Genomic DNA, 23,638 nt, shown 5'->3' on the forward strand with positions numbered 1-23,638 from the left:
AGGGGAGAAATGTGACGCTTTAAAAGCTTCATTCTGCTTGTAAGTTGAATATTAGGAATGGCCTTTGAGAATGCAACCAGGATTTATGGCTTATCATTAATCTGAAAGCTGAGAGGTGATTTATGTAAGATTCTTGGGTAAACTATCGGTTTAGTCCTCCAACTGTGCTATTCATTGGATTATTTCATATTAGATTACATAAAATTTGAAGATTAAAATAAAAAAAATTATTATTATATCACTTGTCATAATTTTATTTAGGCAAAAAAGAAGAGGTCTATGTACTTTAAAAAAATCAATGTGGTTCTTGTATTATTGTTCTATTAATGTGGTTTTTTAACTCAAAAAAATAAATTTAATGTTATCTTTTGATCAATGTTTTTTGTCGTTAACCATTAAGGTGTTGATGTGGTAATTTATGATGTTGATGTGGTGGTCTACGATGTTGATGTGATAATTTACGACGTGATGGATAACATGATAGATGAGTTAAATTGCTAACTCAAATGGTAGATGAACTCTCTATTAACACTGGATTGTCACGTCATCATCATGAGCTGTCATGTAAGTATCGTAATGATTAACTATAGAAAACGTTGGTCAAAAAACCATATTGGATAGAGCTACATTAGGTTTATTTTCTGAGTTGAAAGATCACATTGAGAGAAAAAATAATATAAAAGTTACATTAATTTTTTTTAAAAAGTACATAGACATCTGATATATTTTAATCATTTATTAATGGTCAATCTAATAGTATGTATCAAAATAAAAAAAAATATTAAATTAGGTAGAAATTATTATTTGATTGTTTATTTAATGTTTTAACAGTAATTTAAACGTTTAATTAAAGATTATTATTTTTATTAATGTTTTTATATCGTCAATTTAATAGAATGATGATAGAGTTGTTATTTTGTTATAAATGATAACATTAATAATTAATTTATTTTTAAAATTTTAACGTAAAATCGAAAATTTATTCAAAGATCAATGACCATTAGTGTAATTTACCCTTAATTTTATCATATTACCTTCTCCCCTTCTACTTGGCGCGTATATAAACCACCGACCCATTAAAAAAAATACCCAGGAAGGAGAAGGAGAGAGAGAGAGCAAACAAACGGAAATTTTCTCAGAAATTCTGAAGCTGAGAGAGAGAGTTAGAAAATTTGGACTAGCACCAAACTAAACAAACAAAGCTCCAATAAAACAGCAGAGGAAGCAGTGTTTTTCTCTTGTTTGTGGAAGAAAGAAGAGAAGAGAGATATAGGAAGTTTCTGGTTTTATCTCTCATTTTTTTGGGGGTTTTTTCGCTGTATTTTTTTTTCGTTTTCTATATAGAAAATAAGACATGCATAGCCATTTGATCGAATTACAGTTTAGGCTATTTGGGGATTGGGGTTTTTGTTCGTACGTTTGATGGAGCGGGACCCAGAGTCCGATCCACATCCGGAATGGACTGCTCCGGGACCCAGAACGGGGCTCGAAGGTAAAGAGTACTTGTAAAATTTTCGTTTTTGGATTTGTTTGTTTGTTTGTTTATTTGTAATGTGCGATTTGATATGGTGTTTTCGTTTGAGATGTAGAGCCGATTCGGCAGTTGGGATTAGAGGGCGGGTCGGAATCATACCCGGAGAGACTCGACGAAGCTGATTGTATTTACTATTTGAGGACTGGGTTTTGTGGCTATGGTTCTAAGTGTCGGTTCAATCATCCGCGTGATCGTGTTGGGGTAATACAGTTGATTTGATCGAATTATTCTATGTTCTTTTATCTGAATTTTGGTTTGTGGTTGTTTTTGTTTGATCATGGTCTTTGGAGTGAAGGGGTTTTGAATTATGGGGTTAAAATGCTACTAAGATTTCTTTCTGCGACTGCAATAGTGTAATTGGCAAATGATATTTTGGTAGCCTATGCTTTGTTTGGTGAAATAAATGTGATGATGATGATTGCCTTAGGTTATGGGAGCTGGAAGTGGCGGTGCTGGAGAGTATCCGGAGAGAGCAGGCCAGCCAGTTTGTCAGGTAATTTTTGTTTAGTTTGTTTCTTAAATGTTCGACAAATTCGAGATATGTATGCTGAAATAGTACAATTTCGATAATGTGCGTTGCATAATTCTTGGAGAAAAAGGGTGAGTTAATTAAGGATAGAGTTTTGGTCTTATTTTTACTATTTAGGAAAAAATTATAAGTTTCTTTTTTTATGCTGTATACAGTTTCGTTTTTATTGATTTGCAGTATTTTATGAGGACTGGGGCATGCAAATTTGGTGCTTCCTGTAAATATCATCATCCCGCGCTGGGAGGCAGCTCTGTGCCACTGAATTATTTTGGATATCCATTACGCTCGGTTTGTATCACTTCATTAACATGAACTTTAGATTCGTACTGTTAGATCTTGCGTGATAATTGACCAATCTGTAGAACAGGGTGAAAAGGAGTGCTCTTACTATGTGAAGACGGGGCAGTGTAAATTTGGTGTAACATGTAAATTCCATCATTCCGCACCGCCGGCTATGCAGGTTCCAGCACCATCTCCAGCTCCACAAGTTGTACCTGTGCCTACACCAGTTCCTGCTCCAACTGTGTTTTCCATGGTGCAGTCACCATCTGGTCCTTCCTCTCAACAATATGGAGCTGTAATGGTGAGGCCTCCCATGATGCCAGGCTCGTATGTGCAAGGCCCATATGGTCTTTTGCTGCTGTCCCCAGGTGTTCCAAGTTGGAATCCATATCCGGTAGGTTTTTATTCAGTTCCCTCAACAGTGACGATACTATTAAATTTTTATGTTTGTGGTTGTTAATACGCTTGGTGCAGGTACCTGTCAATCCTGGTACTCACCTCCCTGCTCGATCAAGCTCAACTTTTTGGGAAACACCGTTATCTCCTTCAGCACATGCCTATACTGGATCTTATCAATTTGTGCCATCCAGTTTTGGGCCTCCAAATGGTATTCAGGAGGATGAGTCTTTTCCTGAGAGACCTGGCCAACCAGAATGCCAGTATTATATGAAAACTGGTCGTTGTAAATATGGATCCTCCTGTAGATATCATCATCCACCAGAAGTGTTTGCACCAAAAAAAGATGTCATCCTCAGCCCTCTTGGTCTTCCGCTTCGTCCCGTAAGCATTTCATACAAGATTGGATTTAAATTTTATAATGTTTGTTTGATACATAGTTACATGCTACCGCCCATCATGAATCTAAGTTTTCTTTGCTCAATTGCTTTTGCAACAATTGGTTACGTTTCTGTTCTGTTTGGCATCTATTGGCATTCCTTTTGCGTGTTCCAACTTGCAACTAGACATAGTAACACGTATAAGAGTTTTCCCGTGGTCAGGGTTTCTTTTTCTGTAGAAAACCGAAAGCACTTTGGAAAGGTGACAATGCATACCTCTGGAAACCAGACATACATTTTTGAATAAGAAGCATATAAGATCTGGTCAAAACTGATGTCTTTGCCTATTCACATAACTAGAAGCTTGCCTTGTACGTTGTAAGTTTTAGAAAGTAAGCCTCATTCCCAGAAGCCCTTCATGGAACACAGTCCTATTTTTTTCTACTCAACTTGTTAATGCTTTGGGTGCCTAGAATGGAAAACATCGTCTTTGGAGTCTTTAACTTGAACTTTTTTTCTTGAAAAGCCTGTTTCAATTATGTGTGGCAGATTGAGCAATGAACTTGTTTCATGGTTCAAAAACTAATTTGCAATTTGTGAAAGCTCTTGTAGCGCAAATTTTTGTGCTTGTTTGGACCCCGTAACTGATGCTTGGAAGTATCCTTGGTGTGCACTTCAATAGATTGTTATAACATTTCAGTTGTGAAATTACCGAATTTCTGTTGTTGTTTCATAGATGCATGTGACAGTCTTCATTGTTTGCGTGTTTATACTTTTATGTGATTTTTTTTATAAGAAGTGGAGGCCTCGTTAAAAACCTCCTTCATGATTGAAGGAAGTGTTCCTTTATCAGCGGAAGGAGGAAAAGAGTGCCTCAAAATTCATTAATAACTGAAAATTTACATAATGTTTAAAACAGCCAAGACCCTTACAAAGAACAACCCGAAACACTCAAACAAAACATCCTAAACTCAACAACAAAACTAACCAATTCCTGCCTTAGCTAGGTTATCAACCACTATATTAGCTGATCTATCAACCCATCTGATAACACCCTCCAATTCTCTTAACGTGACAGCAATATCCTTCACTAGATATAGATAAACACCAGGACATCTATCTAAATTCTTTACCCAATCCACTGCTAGTTTACTATCAGATTCAACAATCCATCGATTCTTGAACCTCTGAAGAATAGAAACAAAGAAAATTAAACCCCTCTTAATGGCTAAAAGCTTCATCAAAATAGGACCTGGACCCACAGCCTCTTGGAAAGAACCCTTCATCTCACCGACCTCATTTCTTATTAAACCACCTATACCACTCTTTTGCCAATCTCCACAAATAGCTGCATCCACATTCAATTTTAGAAAACCTTTTGGAGGAGGAACCCAAGGCACGATTTTATGAATCGAATTCCTAGAGGAAGAGCATAAATCTCTAATAGAGGGATCACTAATGAGAGAGTCCTTAGTAATAGCAACTTCCTTGAACTTAGCTAAGAATCAAGAAGCTAGCCTAAATCTAGCCATGAAAAATAGCTCAATCTGATCTAAGCTCCTTCCTTTAAAAACAATGGCATTTCTAAATTTCCAAATAATCCAAAGAACAACTCCCGGAATAAAGGACCAAATAGAAGAATAAGGCACAAAATTATTCCAAGCTAGTAAAAAGCTTTGAGCATTATCATGAAGAACCGAACTTAATTTCCAAAAATTCATAAACTTATTCCAAAGGGACCACGCCACCATACAGGAGAAAAATAAATGGGAGGCAAATTTGATGTCTCTTTTACAAAAAGGGCATGAAATGTCAACAATCCCTAAAACCCCTCGTTTTTGTAATTCAAACTTTACTGCCAATTTTTGATGCTCCACCTGCCACATAAAAGTTTCCACTCTTGGAGGCACCAACCCCCTCCAAATAAATTTCATCCAAAAATTCTCGTCAGCCGAAACATGATAACAAAGCTTCATACAAGAGTTGACGGAAAAAATACCTTCCCCATTCCCTCTCCATATCAGACCATCTCTAGACTCTTGGGAGAAACTAAATTTATGAATGACAGCCAATAAATCTGAAAATTGATCCAGCTCCCAATCACACAGATTTCTCCTCAGCTGAACATGCCAAGACCACCCTGCTGATCGAAACTCACCATACTCAATTAAGACCCCATACTTATTCAAAGAAAGAGCAAATAATCTCGGGAAAACAACCTTCAAAGGAGAATATGATGCCCAACTATCAAACCAGAAATGGATACTCTCCCCAATACCCACTTTGACTTGAAACAAGCTTCGAAACTTAGCACCAAACTGATCTTCTTTAAAATGGTTATTGACCACCGATTTCCAAAGCCAAGAAGCATTTGTTGGATATTAGCTGTTGAAAATAACAGATTAGTGTTCATATTATATTTGGAACAAATCATCTTCTTCCAAAAAGATTCCCTATCATAGCAAATTTGCAAGACCATTTCCCTAATAAAGCTCTATTCATAAAATTAAGATTCAACACATCCAGACCACCACAACTTCTTGCTTTACACACTGTCTTCCAGTTGACCCAGTGAATCTTCTTGAACTCTGCCCCTCCTCCCCATAAACAATTGGCCATGATTGAGTTCAGCTTTGAATTGATTGTTGGAGGAATATTAAACATAGACAAAAAGTATGTAGGTAACGAACTCAATACCGACTTTAATAAAACCAATCTCCCTGCCAAAGAAAGGGTTTTTGCCTTCCAACTCGCCAGCTTCTTATAAAATTTCTGAACAATCGGATCCCACAAACCAGCGGAGTTCCTGTTGGCACCAAGCGGCAACCCTAAATAATCAGAAGGGAAACGACCAACTGTACAGCTAATGACACCCACCCACTCCTTGACCTCTTCCTCATTAATGTTGATGCCAAATAATTTGCTTTTACTGAGATTAAGTTGAAGACCGGACATAACTTCAAAAACTCGTAAAACTCTTTTAACATTTAAAATTTGCGTCTTGAATGCATTACAAAAAATAATGAGGTCATCTGCAAATTGCAAATGAGATAGCATAAAAGAACCCCCATCTTTCCCTAACACCATACCACAAAACAGACCCGAAGAAACCGTCTTGAGAAGCAATAGATTGAGGAGCTCTCCTATAAAGTTAAACAACAGTGGGGAAAGGGAGCAACCCTGTCTAAGACCTCTTGCCATTGGAAATTCCTTTGTTGGCTCACCATTAACCAAAATTGACACCGAGGCGGATGTAACACATTTTCTAATCCAGCTGCACCATTTAATTCCAAAACCCATTTTGACCATCACTTTAAAGAGAATATCCCAATCCACTTTATCATAACCCTTCCTGAAATCAATCTTAAACACGCAGTCCTTTAATTCTTTCTTCCTCAAAATGTCAATTCCTTCATTGGCAATAAAAGAACAATCCAAGATTTGTCGACCAGGAATAAAAGCAAATTGCGAAGCACTAATAACATCATTCATACAACTTCTCAGTCTTCTCGAAAGACACTTCGATAGGATCTTATACATCCCTCCTACTAAACTGATTGGTCTAAAATCATCTAAGCCGCCAATGTTAGAACCCTTCGGGATGAGAGTGATGAATGATTGATTAATACCATGCTCCAATCTTTTCCCAAATAAAAGTTATGAAAAAATTTCAGAATATGATCTTTCAAAGAGGACCAAAACCTTTTGAAAAACCCCATATTCAACCCATCAGGCCCTGTAGCTTTGTTACTAGCACACGAGTTTAGATCCTCTCAAACTTCCTCTTCCGTAAACATCTTTTCTAAGCTAAGGCTCTGCTCCAAGGAGATTCTTGAAAAATTCAGCTTGATATCATCCACTTCTAAAGTTGACCGAAAGTTAAAAGTTTCAAAAAAAATGATATCGGAAACTTGCCTTGATGAGAATCGGATCATAAAAGATTTCATCTTTGACCTTAAGAGCGTTTAAATAATTCATCCTCCTCCTGATGGTGGCACAAGTATGAAATTTTTTTGTATTTCGATCTTTATCTTTAATCCAATTCATTCTTGATTTTTTAAACCAAACTTGTTCATCAATCCTGTATAATCTCCACAATTCATTTTTCAAGGAACACAATTCTGCTACACTGTCAGTGCCCCTCACAGCCTGCTGTTTCTGTAAATCACTTTCTAATAGATGAATCTTCACTTCTAAAGCAGAAATTACAGCACCTGGAAACTGATCTCTCCTTCCAGACCATTTTTTGATAGTTGATTTGGAGCTTCTGATGATACTCAGAATACCCGATCTTCTCTGAACTTTCTTGCATTCTTTAATAGCCTCTACAACCTGCTCATCAAACCCATCCTCATTCATTAAATAATTGAACTGCCTGAAAGGTTTCTTCCCCCAATTAGCTCCCCCACTCTCAAGTAAAATTGCATTATGATCAGAAATAGACTTTGGAAGTAAATGTTGGGTGATATCCGAAAATGCAAAAGAGAAATTAATGTTCAGCAAAACCTGTCCAATCGAACTCGAAAAGTTTAAAATTAGGCTCGGCTCGACTCGAAAACTCGTGAGCTAAAAATATCAAGTTCAGCTCGAACTCGAAATATAATATTGAAACTCGACTCGAACTCGAAAAGGCTCGAACTCAAAAAAATTTCAGGAGATCGATTGAAACTCGAGACTCAAGCTCGAACTCGATTCAAACTCGAATTTGAACCTACAAAAATCTTATATTACATTTAAAAATATATTTTTAAAAATTTATAATTATCAATAATGTATTTTTAATAATGTAATTTTAAAAAATCTAAAATTATAATATAATATTTTTTTCGAGTAGCTTACGAGCTTTTTAAGTCGAGTATTAAGTAGTTTGTTTTAGCTTTTCAAGAATTCGAGTCGAGTTCGAGCTCAAGTCGAGTTCATTCGATTCGAGTGTTGATCGAGCTTTAACCGAGTCGATCTCGAGTAGCTCGCGATCTGTCTCGTCTCATTTACAGTCCTAGTTAGTGATCACATATTATTATATTTAAAATTTAAAATCATTAAAGAACTAATCACTTTAAAATATATATTATTATTATTATTAGTCATTTCATTACTAAAGAAACCATCACTTCAAAAAAATATTATTATTATTAGTCATTTCATCACTAAAGAAACAATCACTTCAAAAAAAATATTATTATTATTAGTCATTTTATCATTAAAGAAACAATCACTTCAAAAAAAATATAAATTTATTTTAATTTTCTTTGGTTTATCAAGCTGTTTATTTTCATTTTCCTTTTCATTTCACCATTCATGGCTTCACCTTTGTTTCTTATGATATTATAATGACAGAAAATTTTATATTCTTCTTTAAAGCTATGGGTATGCAAGAGGAAGAGGCTCAGCAGATTCAAAACCCACCATTGATCGTTGATGGGCTATATTGCGAAGATGAAGAGTTAGGAGAGTGTAGTTTTGAAGACAACGCAAGTGAAAATTTAGGGAGAACAGTGAAAAACGAGACCTTTTCACCTTTGTTCTTTATTGACCGCAACTTGTTATGGGAAGATGATGAGTTGCTCTCTTTAATGTCTAAGGATTGATGTTAACTCAGATGAGCCATTAATTTTGGCTCGCAAAGAAGCTTTGGAGTGGAATTTCAAGGTCAAGGAATACTATGAGTTCAATGCCTGGCAGCTAAAGAAACACAAGCCAAAGCAGCTAATTGTCTCATCCATGGCTTGTCTTTTTGAAAATTTAAGCTTGAAATGAACCTATCAAAGTAATTCACAACAAGAACCATGGTCAAAGCATTGAACACATAGTGTTCCTTGACCTTGAAAATCCACTCCAAAGCTTCTTTGCGAGCCAAAACTAATGGCTCATCTGAGTTAATATCAATGTATCCATGGTTAGTTTCTTTCTCCTTAGACATTAAAGAGAGCAACTCATCATCTTCCCAGAACAAGTCGCGGTCAATAAATAACAAAGGTGAAAAGGTCTCGTTTTTCACTGTTCTCCCTAAATTTTCACTTGCCTTGTCTTCAAAACTACACTCTCCTAACTCTTCATCTTCGCAATACAGCCCATCAACGATCAATGGTGGGTTTTGAATCTGCTGAGTCTCTTCCTCTTGCATACCCATAGCTTTTAAAGAAGAAAATAATTTTTTTTGTCATTATAGTACCATTAGAAACAAAGGAGAAGCCAGAAATGAAAATGAAAATAAGCAGCTTGATAAACCAAAGGAAAATGAAAATCAACGGGAGATGAAATGAAAATTAAAATAAATTTATATTTTTTTTTGAAGTGATTGTTTCTTTAATGATAAAATGACTAATAATAATATTTTTTTTTGAAGTGATTGTTTCTTGAGTGATGAAATGGCTAATAATAATAATAATATATTTTTAAAGTGATTAGTTCTTTAAATATTTTAAAATTTAAATATACTAATATGTTAATGTGATCACTAACTATAACTGTAAATGAGACGAGACAGATCGCGAGCTACTCGGTCAAAGCTCGATCAATACTCGAATTGAATGAACTCGACTTGAGCTCGAACTCGACTCGAATTCTTAACGAGCTAAAACGAACTACTTAACTCGAAAAGCTCGCGAGCTACTCGAAAAAAATGTTATATTATAATTTTAGATTTTTTAAAATTACATTATTAAAAATATATTATTGATAATTATAAATTTTTAAAAATGTATTTTTAAATGTAATATGAGATTTTTGTAGGTTCAATTCGAGTTTAAATCGAGTTCGAGCTTGAATTGAGCTTACTTTCATGATTCATTGTGTTTATTTTAGGAACATAAAGATTTTTTCCCCATTTTTGATACTTTTATTAATTTACTTCAAAGAACGAAGTATTTTTATCCTCCTGGGTATGATTACTGCATGAGCTAAGTCCGGCCTTCCAATTATAATCTATATATAGTAAAGAAAATTGTCTTTCTCGGTGTAATTACAGCTTCGGATGGGAATGGGAATGTGTTTACTGGATTTTCTATGAGATTATTCATGGTTAACGTAGTTCATGTTCTGACATTTTTACCTTTCTTTCTTGATGCCATTCTTCTGACATTTTTAAAACCGGGCTAGTTAATATTCGGTCATGCTATCATCTCGTTACATGAATTTCTGATTATGTTTTACTCTAGGTTTTTTTTTATTACACTAGCCGTGCGAAATATATTGAGTTGTTTCCCCGTAAGTTGTCGTTCGTGTACTTATTCTGTGTGTGTTTTCTATCAGGGTGCACCACCTTGCACTCACTATTCACAGCGTGGAGTGTGCAAGTTTGGAGCCACTTGCAGGTTCGATCATCCTATGGGAATGTTAAGTTACAGTCCGTCTGCGTCTTCTCTTGCTGATATGCCTGTTGCACCCTCTCCTGTTGGATCTACAATAGGCTCTGTAGCTCCTCCATCCTTGTCGTTGGATTCACGACCCAAAGTTCATTCAGGGCATAGCGAGGACCCTGCTGCAGCCATAATGTCATCGTTGGTGAGCTCTTCCAGTGAACCGGTCACCTCGGTTTCCTCCAAAGGTGCACCTGATCTTCAGTCAAGCACACGACAGTCTAGTTGGAGTTCTGCCCCTTCTACTGGCAGTGACAGCAACGAAGAGAGTGAACCTCCCACTTCCAGTTAAGAGAGGAGCAACCACCTCAATCCGGCTTTCTCGATCGAGGTCATGAACCAAAACATTATATATATTTTTTTGAAGGTCTTCAGAAACAGGAGGCTTCCTTTCTTTATCATCATGGTTCCACCATTATCTATCTATGTTCTCCAACCCATAAAAGCCTCAATGAAACCCTATACACCATGCTGCTGAATAAACCATAGCATAGGGGAGAACCGAGTCAAACCATCCGGTTTTCCGAGTCCATTGCTTTTGCTTATGGCGAAAACAAACACATAGGACCCATAGCATTCTTCCCTCGACGCAAACACATAGGACCCATAGCATTCTTCCCTGGACAGCAACCGCGCGTTCACCTACACCGTTCTTAGACTCTTAGGTTCGATATCGGGATATCTGGACGAGTTTCGGACTCTACCTAGAAAGGAACTTGAATGCCTTCTTGTTCCCCGACATTTTATCTGGGATTGTTGTGAAGAAGGGTTAATACATGCATATTGATGGGCTTAGATACACAATCACGTTGTGAAAATGGAAATGCTCGACATTGTTGGGTACATCATTTAGTTATGATACATACCAATATATGTGAATTAGTTTTTTTTACTGTAATGAATGTTCATTAGGGTTTATGTTATAATTTCACAAAATTTTGAATTTAATTATTTTAGTCCTAATTTTGAAATTAGATAAGTATTGTAATTTTTTTAATTCAATCATTTTTTATAAGTTTTAATTTTGAAATTAGGTGAAGTAGATTCTAGTTATTTTTTTGTGAACAATTGGCTTTTAGTTTCGTTTAATTTTGAAAATAGATAAATTTAATGTAATAATTTTTTATTTAAATATTTTTAGGTTTCCTTTAATTTTAAAATTAAGGGTAAACTATGTAATTAGTGCACAAATTATTAGTTTTGGTCCGTTTTGAAATTTATATTTTTTTTTTCAAAATCATACATGACGTCTAGTTTTTGTTTAATATTAGTATCATGTCGTTAAAAACTTAATGCGTTTAGTACCTAGATTATCAATTTTGGTTCGTTTTAATACCTTAACTTTTATTTTTTTTAACTTAACGTTAAATTTTGAATGGGGTATTAAAATGAAGTAAAAATTAAATTTTAGGTATGATTTTGAAAAAAAAAAATTAAAAGTTTAAATATTAAAACATATCAAAATTGATAATTTAGATATTAAATGCGTACTTTATCCTAAAATTAATTAAATTACATCTTAATAATTAAATCATAGTGTATTATTATTTATTTATAAATATAAAATATTAAAAACTATATTAACAAATAATTATAGATGAAATTATAAAAGAATTGTATACGGTAAACACATATTATTTCACAAAATATCACTCCTTAATAAATAAATCAACCAATAACTAACACATTTTCTTTCCTCTTGACATGTTTTTTTTTTATAGAAAATATACTATAAATATGATCATAGTGTTAAATTATTATTGGATAGTTAATTATCTGAGTAAATTATACGTTTAATACATAAACTATTATTTTTGATCTATTTCAGTACTAAACTTTTATTTTTTTAAATTATATCTAAAGTTTTATTTTTTGTTTTATTTTAGTACTATGATATTAAAAACTTTAGTTTTTGTTTCATTTTTGTATTACGTTCAAAATTTAATATTAATTTTGAAAAAAAATGAAAGTTTAAGTATTAAAATTGGTCAAAATTAATAGTTTAGATACTGAAAGCGTTAAGTTTTTAATGACAGGTACCGAGATAAAATAGAAACTAAATGTTAGGTGTGATTTTGAAAAGTTGAAAGATTAAATATTAAAATAGATCAAAACTAATAGCTTAAGTATTAAATAAGTAGTTTATCGTAGTTATCGTACTTTTATCCTCGGATAATTAATTAGTGGATAAATATATTCCTTTTCTTTTCTTTTCTTTAACGTCTCTTCTTCGTAGTCCTTACAGGCTTACACAACAGAAGCTTTTCTTATTTCTTCCATTTGTCGATCTGTCACTTCGGACACGATCTTTGTCTTAAACGGACACTCAAGATCATAGAAACTGAAGCTTGAAAAAAGGAGAGGATTTTAAGGGGCGTTTGGATTCTTCTTAAAGGGAAATTTCGTGGTTTTCTGAGAAAAAAAGGGTGAAAGTGAGGATGATTTGGAGTAATTCTTGAAGAATTGTGTGTTTTTTTAATTCTGGGTTTCTTTCTTGGATTTCGGTTATGGGTGGTGGTGGGTGTTTTCCTTGTTTTGGATCATCAAACAAGGAAGAGACTAATGCGGGGGGCTCCATTAAAGAACTGGGGAAGAAGGATTCAGCTAAAGATGGCTCTGTTGGACAGTCCCTTCATGTTAATAGAGTTAGTTTAGGTAAACTAATTTCATTCTTTTAGCCCAATTTCACTTCTGTTGTTTTATATTATTGGTTTTTGATCAGCTGTTTGAATTTGTTGTTAGTTCGATCTGATGAACTTATGGTTGTTTTGGGGTATTTGCTTGAATTATATGGATTATGAATTTGTTGTACTAGTTTGAATTTTACAATAGTTTAGAGATCTGCTCTTAGTTTCTGATACTCGATTTTCGTAGAGTTCTTGTTATTCCATAATTGTTAAGCTAGTAAATGCATTTAAGTTAGAAGAGGAATGTTCCCACAAATGATGTAAGAATGTAGTTGAGTAAAGGGCGTATAGCTTCGCCTTGGGACGTTTCTCGTCTCACTTTGAGTGTCGAAATCAGTGTTGAAGTCATAAATTTTTCCTGTGGTTAATTTTGGGTGCAAGAGAGACGAGTTTGAGTATTCGAATCTATTGAAGAAGTGTACTGCAGTGCACAATTCTGAAGTTTTGTAGTAGCATTTATGCGGTCTTTCTTCGTTCATCTTGTCCGGTGTTTCTGATTCACTTATTTGAACAGACAAATCAAAATCTCGGAGTGGTTCTGATTCCAAAAAGGAACCTGCAGTGTTGAAAAACGAATCGACAGAAAATATTGCAGCACAAACATTTACGTTTCGAGAGCTTGCTGCTGCCACAAAAAACTTTAGGCAGGAATGTTTGTTGGGAGAAGGTGGTTTTGGACGTGTTTACAAAGGGCGTTTGGATAGTACGGGACAGGTCTGTTACAGTCTTGAAACAAATATCGGTTTCTGTGTGTTCTAAACGTTTCCTTATATTATGGGATTGCACTTAAGCTTCTTGCTTTGTATGATAGTTAAATATGTTCCTGTGCAGGTAGTTGCCGTCAAACAGCTTGATAGAAATGGCCTTCAGGGGAATAGAGAATTTCTTGTTGAAGTTCTCATGCTTAGCCTCTTACACCACTCGAACCTCGTCAACCTGATTGGTTATTGTGCCGATGGGGACCAACGCCTCCTTGTCTACGAATTTATGCCTTTTGGGTCATTGGAGGATCATTTACACGGTAAGGCTGGCCATCCTTCTGTTTTCATGTTACTTGCACTCCTCTAGCTCTTACATTGATTTCTCCGTCAACTTAAAGAACGAGTCACGTAATAAATTGCACCGGGATTGTTACGTTATAACCGAGTTATTTATTGATTAAGCAGCTTGGGTCAACTTTGGTATGCCAACAACTCCTTATATAGATGTTTTTTAAGAGGCCATTAAGAGATTTTGAGATAGTAAGATTTTGAGATAGTAAGATTTTGAGATTTGAAGAATCATAATGCAGGGAGAATAATTTTTTTCGGATAAACTATTGGTCCGTTACCGGTTTCCTCAACACCATTAGTAGCACACATAATGAAACTATTTTTATGTATCGGTACATCAGAATCTTTAGTATGAATAGGAAGCAGTCGATATGGAATCTTTGGTGGCTTATCTCGAACTCGGTAAATATAAGGCTAGAGTTCAAGAATCGGAATTTAGTGGACCACAATGATTGCCTTGTTTTAAATTTTTTTTTCAGATCTTCCACCGGGTAAGGAACCTCTGGACTGGAATACGAGAATGAAGATTGCAGCTGGTGCAGCCAAGGGATTGGAATATTTGCATGATAAGGCAAATCCTCCCGTTATATACAGAGACTTGAAATCATCGAACATCCTTCTTGACGAAGGCTATCACCCCAAATTATCTGATTTTGGGCTTGCAAAACTAGGTCCTGTTGGTGACAAAACCCATGTGTCGACTCGCGTGATGGGCACTTATGGTTACTGTGCTCCAGAATACGCAATGACCGGCCAGCTCACTCTAAAATCTGATGTCTATAGTTTCGGAGTGGTCTTTCTCGAGCTTATCACAGGGCGCAAGGCCATTGATAATATGCGTGCTCCTGGAGAGAAGAATCTCGTTGCATGGGTAAGTGTCTTCTCTGTTCTACCGAGCCTTAGTTCAGACATGAGGGGTATCTTCTGAAATTTATTGCTTCTTCGACTTAAATCACGTTAATTTTTTGTTCTTTATGTTGTTAAAATGGGGGTTTCTAGGCACGACCGCTTTTCAAAGATCGTAGGAAGTTTCCGAAAATGGCTGACCCACTACTACAAGGCCGTTATCCAATGAGAGGATTATACCAAGCTCTTGCAGTTGCAGCAATGTGTTTGCAGGAACAAGCTGCTACAAGGCCTCTAATAGGTGATGTTGAGACGGCCCTCACGTATTTAGCCTCACAAACCTATGACCCGAATGCAACCAGCAATCAAAGCAACAGAGTCGGTTCATCAACTCCGAGACTCAAGGACGATAGGAGTATAGCAGATGGGTTGGACAGCCCCGATGGTCGTGGATGGCAGGGTTCCCCTTCCACTCATAGAAATTCACCTGATTACAGGAAGAGGCATCATGCTAGGGAATCGAGCACCGGTACTTTGTTGGGTAGGAATCAAGCTGGTGGGGGGTCAGGGAGGAAATGGGATTCTGATGATTCGGAACAGCAAGAATCTAATAGAGGCAGTCCCGTGAACGCTGTGACTGCAAGGGAAACTCCACATAATCGTGTTCTCGATAGAGAACGTGCTGTTGCAGAGGCCAAGGTATGGGGTGAGAATTGGAGGGAGAGAACGTGGAAACCCAATGGGTAGCTTTGATGGTACAAATGACTGATGCTACCTAAATACTAGTTCATTTCCTTATGCTCTTTCAAGTGAAGGCATCATTTTTTGATTTAGGGGTCGTCATTGGAAAAGAAGAAGACTTCGAAGATAAACAGTCTGTCACCGTCGGTCTCTGTTTCTACCCTCAAGAAATATGGCTCGAAACCGAATGCTTCAATTATCTGGTTGAAGAAAACACAGTTAAAGAACAGATCGCGACCATTAGTTAACAGGCTTGGAGAATTCACAAGTAAATTTCCGCTGGCAAAAAAAGAACAATGTATGCAACATGTTAATCTTTGCATTTAGCTTATGTCTTAGATTCATGTCACATAAGATGTCTTAGTTTTTTCCCATATTATTATTGGTCTTGTCTGTGGGGAGATCTTATTTTGTGTGGATATCTATCTCATCGATCATATCGATTGGACTCGTAAGTTTCGTGTATGTTTCTCATCGTCATTCCTGTTTTCGGCTTTATACAAAGAGGTTTCATGATATTGGCATTCATCTGATCTATTATAACTAATCAGAACTATTGCATTAACCAGTGAGTAGTGTGATGTTTGTAGGACCAAATTTATCAGTAAAATCTATCATACAACAAACGTGCATATCTACATTTAAGGCCTCGGTTACTAGGCAATAAGCATAAAAATTCAGCACTGCATTCATTAGATCGAATCACACTGGGCTTGAATTTCCAGCTACCTGAACTCGCCAACCAAAACAGTAAATATACAATGAATTGAGTGCCATGGCTGTCCCTAAACTCACCGTCCCGGAGATCAGTATAGCGAAAACAGCATTCATATGGACCTGCAGAAAGACATGGAAAGGTCTATGAGAACAAGTTGAGTTCCGGTTTCGGGATGCATTTCGGTACATATTCGGGTACGAAGCATTAAAAGAGAACGTTTCTATAGATACCATTCATGCGAATTGCTTGCAAAAATAAGTTAGTTTAATGCTTTTAAATCATTGCTCACCACACCATACAATAGATGAACGGCTAATGCGACAAGTGCAAATTCGAGAGCTGCATACGTCCATATATACTCCTTGATTGCTGCAAATGCGCAAAGCCGAAACAAGCCGACCTTAAACCACAACTCGAAAAGAAATGTAAAGTTTGAGGTTCCGTCATACCTAAGACGACTGCAAAGATAGATGCTAAGAGGCCTAGGGTAAATGCGAATGGCGCGGCAATCATAATTGCTTGTCTCTTCATTTCCTGAATCTGCAAAATCACGGGGCATGAAATTGACTTTCAATATACAAAGGATATGTTGCTCCAACACCTCATTTTTATACAAGTACCCGTGTTCAACACCCATGTCGGATAAATTTTTGGACACGGGTATAACGATATAACCCTCTAAAGACCCTGAAAACATGGGAAAACTAAACAAAAAATCGAGTACTCGAATCCGAGCAATATATATAAGTTTATAAGTGACATTTTCTGCTCTTCCATGCTTAAGAACACAGTTGAACCACTAGACGATTTCATTGACTTTGACAACATTACGTTCAGCAGAATAACAAGATCAATTGCGGTTCAATTTTCCGATAAAGGCACGAAAGCATACCAGTAGCTGCTCAAGGAAGAAGAAATAGCATATCGAGCTAATTAACACGAGAACCACAAAATCCTGCCAGGCACTGCATAATTGAAGCATGTATTTAAGTTAAACGCGAGAAAACAACTAATTCTCAAGAAAGTATTTTGCTGTAGAATAATTATCTATGTTGCTCCGAGTCCAACTCTTCATTTTGTTTGAAGTACTCGTGTCGGACACCCATATCGGACACAAAAAAATGAAGATATCCATATTGGACTTATACTCGTGTCTGACATACATACTCAAATCCGACTAAAATAGATAATTATTAACACTATATTGTAGGCATGCTCGGCAGTGAGCTTGGCATAGATTTCTAAATGAAAGAGAACAATGCTTGAGAGATTAAAAAAAGATCTAGTTCAAGTAAATATTTGAAGAGAATGTCATTAGATTCGAGTTCATTATCAAAGTGTCATAGTGCAAAATCAACTGTAATTAGATGCAAGATAACTAGCCGATACTACCTCACGGTTTCTGATGATAATCTCTGTGGATTAACGTTCTGTCTATTACCCCTTCGAGCCGTAGTAGGCATCCGCAGCAAAGTTACTGGTAAGTTCCTCACTTCTTGTCCGCATACCTCACAGTTTTTGCTTCCTCTCGTACTAAACCATTTAATGGCACATGCTTCGTGCACAAGTTGTAGGGCACCTTTGCAGCTGCATTCCATTTTGAGTGTATTCTGCTCGTCGCATTCATCAAAACAGATACGGCACACGGCTTCCTCTTCTGGAATCTCCTCATCATCGCTTTCTGCAGGAACGGGATTAATATCTGCACATCCGCAGGAACAGCAAACCAACCTCAAAACTCGAGAGGAATAAACCGACAATAAATGAAGCCAAAAGTTTAAAAAACACCGAGTTGCAAGTTCAGACCAATTTGCATGGTCATGTGTCCTAGAATAAGCAGCTCAAATTTTCAGACAGTTTAGTTTCTCTGTCGATCTTTGATGCTTCGAATCTTCATTTTTCTTGAAACATTTGTATTAAGAACTGTGTCCGACACATCTATGGACGTGGTTATGAGGATATAATACTCCAAGGACCCTCAAAATACATAGAAAAACTTTAAAGATTGAACATATCTGTGTCGGACATACTCATATCACACTTATATCAAGTCCGAGTAACACTAGTTGAAGTAATGACACTGAAAGGGAACTCAAATAGTAAGGATGAAAAAATAGAAGATTAGTTATTGCTGTATGTACCACTACATACCATCACTATTATCTGCAGGGACATGCTCTTTACGAGTGTCGAAAGATGCTGATCTTACTATAACGATATTTCGCCCGGGCACTGAAAGTGACCTTGAAACCACCCTAGGCATTGCTTGTTTCTGCATAAAGTTTACAGTAACCATCTCAAAATGCTTTTAAATTATCAGAAGGGGAATGTATTTAGCATCTTAAAAAAACCATGATGCTTCAGCTCTTCATAATGCTTGAAGTATCCGTGTCCAATGTATATTTGGACATGCGTATGGCTCTCCAAGCCCCCTCTAAATAGCTAGTATTATAAGATACGTACATTTGATTTATTCCGTTCGCCAGACATCCTTTCTGCATCCGGCATGCCAACCGAAGGGGACAATTTCGATGCTGGTGTGACAGGCAGGGATGTACACTTTTTCCAAAAAAAGGGGGATGGAAAACTGGCCATACTCGGACTTTTGGGACCGGTATTGCTGTCAGGAGTGAGGAGAGAGCTACACTCGCCATCAGCTATGTTGCCTTTTTTCTTGAAGCTCAAGCCACGCAAGAAGCCTCCAGGTGAAGAACTACCTTTGCCGGAACCCCGGGACGGAAGTAAACCCTTTCCACTACGGCTACCAAATCCTACCGGTCTAGGAGGTATTTGAAGCGAAAGATCCGAGGGCCAACCACTTGTTCCGGGCTTAGAAGGTTCGTTACCGAAGGGTTCCAGCAACGGAAAATTCGCCTGCATGTCATGAAAGTTCAATTCAATTTCTTTACCAAGCCTACACAAAACATTCAACATCACAAGAATTCATGCAACACCATAAATTGCATGACAAACCATGTATGAATCGAATGTAGCATTCGTTATTGTTTCTCGCAGTGCCCGGATCCTCGCTCGCCCGTACTGGAATCTGAATTTTTATTCCGTTAATTATCCATTTCAGTGATTGTAGCGTGTGCCACCATGAAATTCGTGTTGCCGTGTTGTTAATATATCTTATACCCTCCCTCAAAAATATTTATGAATCCGCCACTCGTTTCTCAGATTTCGAAATTTGGTAGATGCCTACTTAATAGCGTACTTAAACTCAATATCCTTGTATCTATCTCAGCTAATTTATGGATCAAGTATGCATATATTTCTTACGATTCATGACGTCAAATTCCTAAACCCCAAACAAAATCAATAGCACACCATAATATATATATATATATATATAGGAAAAGAAGAGAACCTGAGAAGAACCCTTAGAAACTCCATTGCTGAGAGCTCCACCTCCAGCTCCAGCTTCAGTTGCTTGCATTACTAATTCTTGGGTAAACTCGTAAGCACCCCCGATAAATAATTTGTAAGAAGTATTTATAAATCAGTCGGATCGGAGTCGATGACTTGGGAGATGACCATAAGCTCTGTCTGGACGACAGCCCCGCCCCACCCCCGCCTTGCCCCAATGTCTTGTCTTTTTTCTTTTCTCTCTACTCATTCGCGATTATATGTACGTTCTCTACTCGCTTCAGATCGTCGCCACGTTACATGTTGAATTTATTAGGGTAAATTTCACGTTTTATACCTGAACTATCAGTTTTACTCCGTCTTAGTATTTAAATATTTATTTTTTTTAAATTATACTTAATATTTAGTTTTTGTTTAGTTTATTTTTGCTCCGCATTATAGGTAAATTACATCATTCATCACCCAATTATCTTCTCACTCTTATTTTTTATTAAAGTTTAAAAAATTTTAATTAACTACTCAACTTTCAAATTGCTCATATTTTAATCACTCTAGTTTATTTTATTAATAATTTTTTGAAGTAATATTTTTTATTATTATTCTATTAATATAAAAATAAAAAATAAATTTGAAAGTTAGAGTCATTAATTTAGGAGTCATTTGAAAGCTAAGTAATTAAATTAAAAAAATAAATTTAGTGATTAAAATAGGAGTGAGAAGATAATTGAGTGATGAATGATGCATTTTACCCATAAAAAATGTTGCATCACCTTTTTATTAGTAATATACTAACTTGAAACAAAAACTGAACGTTAAACATAATTTTAATTGTTTTTAAAAAAATCTAGGTATTAAAATATACTAAAATTGATAGTTTAGATACTAAAACGTAATTTTTTCAATTTATAATCCAACTTTCAAAGAATGGCGTTTTAAAGTTGGCATGTAAGTAATTAATTTGAGGTGTGAATAGAAATAATTTTATTAAAATAATTTTAGTTTATTAAATTAAATCGAATCAGAAAATATTAGATACAATTTTTTCCATGTGAGAGTGGGCTTTGACAAATGAAGCAAGCCAGTGAGTTGGTTCCATGGTTAGTATGACACATTCATTACTCCCAAAATAGTTAGGAAATTTCCTAAACACAAACAAATCCCCATTTTAAAAAGAGTAAATTACACATTTAGCATCTAACCCATCCGTTATAATATCTAAATTTTTTATTTTTAAAAAAATCATATTTAAACTTTAATTTTTATTTCGTTTTAGTACCTTTCAGTAAAAATTTTAGTTTTTGTTTCATTTTAATATCTTTGTTCAAAATTTAATGTTGAGTTTTGAAAAGATTGAAAGTTTAGGTAATAAAACGGACCAAAACTAATAGTTTAGGTACTAAGCGCGTTATGTTTTTGACATTGTGATATTAAAATAAAAGGAAAACGTTTACCTAATTTAAAAAAAAATAAAAATTTAAATAATAAAATGGACCAAAACTAATAGTTTAGAAAAAAGTTATAAACTACTATACAGGCATATTGTATTATACCAAGTACCTACCCCCAACGATGATGATCGGCTCCCAAATGTTAGAACAGACGGCTCATTAGAGGTGTAGATGGGAGAGTTCTTCAACGAGGGATGCCTTCACGATGTGGGTTTGGAAATGACAGCTTTGGAGAATAGGGGCGAGATCTGGAAGGGTGGTCTCATTCTTCAAGGGAGGATCGAGATCAGGGTAATATCGGTTTCGGATAACATCAAACCCATTATATAACGGTCAGGGTGTATTTAGGCCTAGGCCTACCTAGACTATGGCCCGATCCGTGCTCGTGCTCAATAAAAGGGTAAATTATTTATTTAATCACTCATTTTTAATTAATTTTTGTTTTAAATCACACTTAATGTTATATTTTAGTATTGTGTTTTGGACACCCGCCTTTAAAATGTTAAAAATAACGTTGATATGTCATCATAAGATAATGTTAGATAAAGATTAAAAAATAATTAAAAAATGCCATGACCAAGCTTACAAATATTTTCTGGATTCGTGCAGTACGGATAACGGAACTTTATTTTAATCCCTATTCCCGAGTGGTAATTTTAATGCCAGTGCCACGTTGACGGAAGCATCCATGCTAACACAGCACCACCAATTTGGAGGAGGCCTCCATTGAATTGGCACAGCTTGTCGAGCCTTGGGTGTTGGCGTGGTGGAATGACCTTCGACAAAATGGGAGGCCCATGAGGAGCTTAGATAGAGCACATCTTCCATGGAGATGCAGGAGTCGGTGAAAACAAAACAGTTCCTACGTTTCCATATTTGCCAGAGAATTGTAGGGAAAAGAATGTTCGAACACAAAGACGTACCCGGAAGTTTTGCAGGGCAAGCGAGATTTGTTCGGATCCAATCATCGAGAGAGTTGGTGAAGAAGGAATGCACGAGTCCAACAGACAACAATTGACTCCAGATGGTTTTCACAGCTTGGCAATCACGCAAGACATGAAGAGTGGTTTCTTCATGAAATCCACAAAGAGAACAAGCTGGATTCTGGGTTAGGCCACGGCGATAACGTTCATAGTTAGAAGCAATGCGGTCCCTGAGAACTAGCCAAAGGAAAGTACGAATACGCTGTGGAATTTGTAAAGTCCAGATCGTGTTCCAGATAGGACAATGAGCATTCCAAGATCCTTTAACCAGCTTGCGATAGGCATCCTTGACGCCAAACCTGTGCATGAAATCCCCTTTCCAAACACAGCGATCGTTTCCGGCATCATCACTGCGCGGTTTGATGGCCATGATGCGAGGAATAACGTTGCTAGGGAGCATGGAAGAAAGTTTATCGACGTATGCCCGTACGACACATGATGTTACTGATGATTCAAAGAAACATACATATAACCATGGAAGATTACATATCTTCTTTTGATGGTTTTCATGCATGAAAAAGAACATTAATGAGTTCTTGAAAGCTTACTGCATTCTCTTCCTGATATGAAACATGATGGTGCTCGAGTTGCCTGCTAAATTCAAACTATCATCTGGCTTCACATCTGTGAAGAAAGTCCGTATTATAACGAATTTGTCATGCAACTCCATTGGTTTATTTCATTAACAGGATCATGAGTGGAGACAAGCTGTAACTGCTGCTGGATCTGGATGCATTGCAGCTTTATCAGTTGAACGATATCTTGTTAGAAACGATCTTCTTGTAGAGTTTCATCAGGTATTCCCCCCCCCCTCCCTATTTCAGTATGCTTTGAGAAAGTTGTATCACGAGAGCCCGAGGCTTATATGTGTATAATACACTTCACCAACTTGCGGTCCATGTCGGACTTTGAAGCCAATTCTTAGCAAGGTATGAGTTCTAATCGGTTCCAGATCGACCTATAGCCCTGGGACGAGTCGGGAGCATGCGTAACGTATATATCGGTCGTGTTTAATGTATCATGACACTTATCTTTTCTATGTTGTAAGTTATGTCATATAAAATGACTTTGATTTTGTTGATTTGGTGCAGATGCTGGTGATTGATGAATTCGATCGGAGTGTACATTTTATCGAAATCGATATTGAGTAAGTTCCGGAGCAGCCGGAATTATCGATATCCAGGAAGATCCGGAGCTGCCGGAATTATCTCTGGCTCTGTGACTACCCTCTTCTCATCGACGGCGGACGAATGGTAATTTCATTCTTTAGCAGTGTTATGTGATTTAATTTACTTTTAGGATGTGCACAACTTAA

The 23,638-nt window shown here is 36.3% G+C and overlaps 2 protein-coding genes and 1 pseudogene across 2 annotated transcripts; 2 read left to right on the forward strand and 1 right to left on the reverse strand.

Annotated features, from left to right (window-relative positions):
- The first annotated feature begins 1,187 nt into the window (after window positions 1–1,187).
- Window positions 1,188–10,853, forward strand: LOC120159124 (zinc finger CCCH domain-containing protein 34-like). The gene is made up of 7 exons (XM_039169785.1): window positions 1,188–1,492; window positions 1,590–1,735; window positions 1,962–2,027; window positions 2,241–2,351; window positions 2,431–2,739; window positions 2,820–3,125; window positions 10,373–10,853. Exons 1-7 carry the CDS (start codon window positions 1,423–1,425, stop codon window positions 10,769–10,771), a joined length of 1,407 nt encoding a protein of 468 aa, XP_039025716.1. The 5' UTR covers window positions 1,188–1,422; the 3' UTR covers window positions 10,772–10,853.
- Window positions 10,854–12,702: 1,849 nt separating this feature from the next.
- On the forward strand, window positions 12,703–16,331 carry LOC120159123 (annotated as a pseudogene).
- A 51-nt stretch (window positions 16,332–16,382) lies between these two features.
- Window positions 16,383–20,044, reverse strand: LOC120159125. Its single transcript, XM_039169786.1, has 8 exons — window positions 19,894–20,044; window positions 18,987–19,397; window positions 18,675–18,795; window positions 17,916–18,225; window positions 17,416–17,488; window positions 16,973–17,063; window positions 16,813–16,892; window positions 16,383–16,642 (listed from the first exon to the last, which is right to left on the reverse strand). Exons 1-8 carry the CDS (start codon window positions 19,960–19,962, stop codon window positions 16,508–16,510), a joined length of 1,290 nt encoding a protein of 429 aa, XP_039025717.1. The 5' UTR covers window positions 19,963–20,044; the 3' UTR covers window positions 16,383–16,507.
- Between the last annotated feature and the right edge of the window lie 3,594 nt (window positions 20,045–23,638).

The sequence above is a fragment of the Hibiscus syriacus genome, unplaced genomic scaffold (assembly GCF_006381635.1).
Source record: "Hibiscus syriacus cultivar Baekdansim isolate YM2019G1 unplaced genomic scaffold, ASM638163v2 tig00111342_pilon, whole genome shotgun sequence".
Taxonomy (NCBI): Eukaryota; Viridiplantae; Streptophyta; class Magnoliopsida; order Malvales; family Malvaceae; genus Hibiscus; species Hibiscus syriacus.

What these genes read in the sequence shown, in the direction of transcription:
- LOC120159125 (XM_039169786.1), bottom strand. Translation starts at nt 19,962, where the DNA reads ATGCAAGCAACTGAAGCTGGAGCTGGAGGTGGAGCTCTCAGCAATGGA. An exon ending in TTTCTAAGGGTTCTTCTCAG is followed by an intron (nt 19,398 to 19,893) that starts GTTCTCTTCTTT and finishes CATGACATGCAG; the next exon opens with GCGAATTTTCCGTTGCTGGA. An exon ending in TTATCATCAGAAACCGTGAG is followed by an intron (nt 17,489 to 17,915) that starts GTAGTATCGGCT and finishes TCAATTATGCAG; the next exon opens with TGCCTGGCAGGATTTTGTGG.
- LOC120159124 (XM_039169785.1), top strand. Translation starts at nt 1,423, where the DNA reads ATGGAGCGGGACCCAGAGTCCGATCCACATCCGGAATGGACTGCTCCG. An exon ending in ATCCGCGTGATCGTGTTGGG is followed by an intron (nt 1,736 to 1,961) that starts GTAATACAGTTG and finishes TGATTGCCTTAG; the next exon opens with GTTATGGGAGCTGGAAGTGG. An exon ending in TTGGTCTTCCGCTTCGTCCC is followed by an intron (nt 3,126 to 10,372) that starts GTAAGCATTTCA and finishes GTTTTCTATCAG; the next exon opens with GGTGCACCACCTTGCACTCA.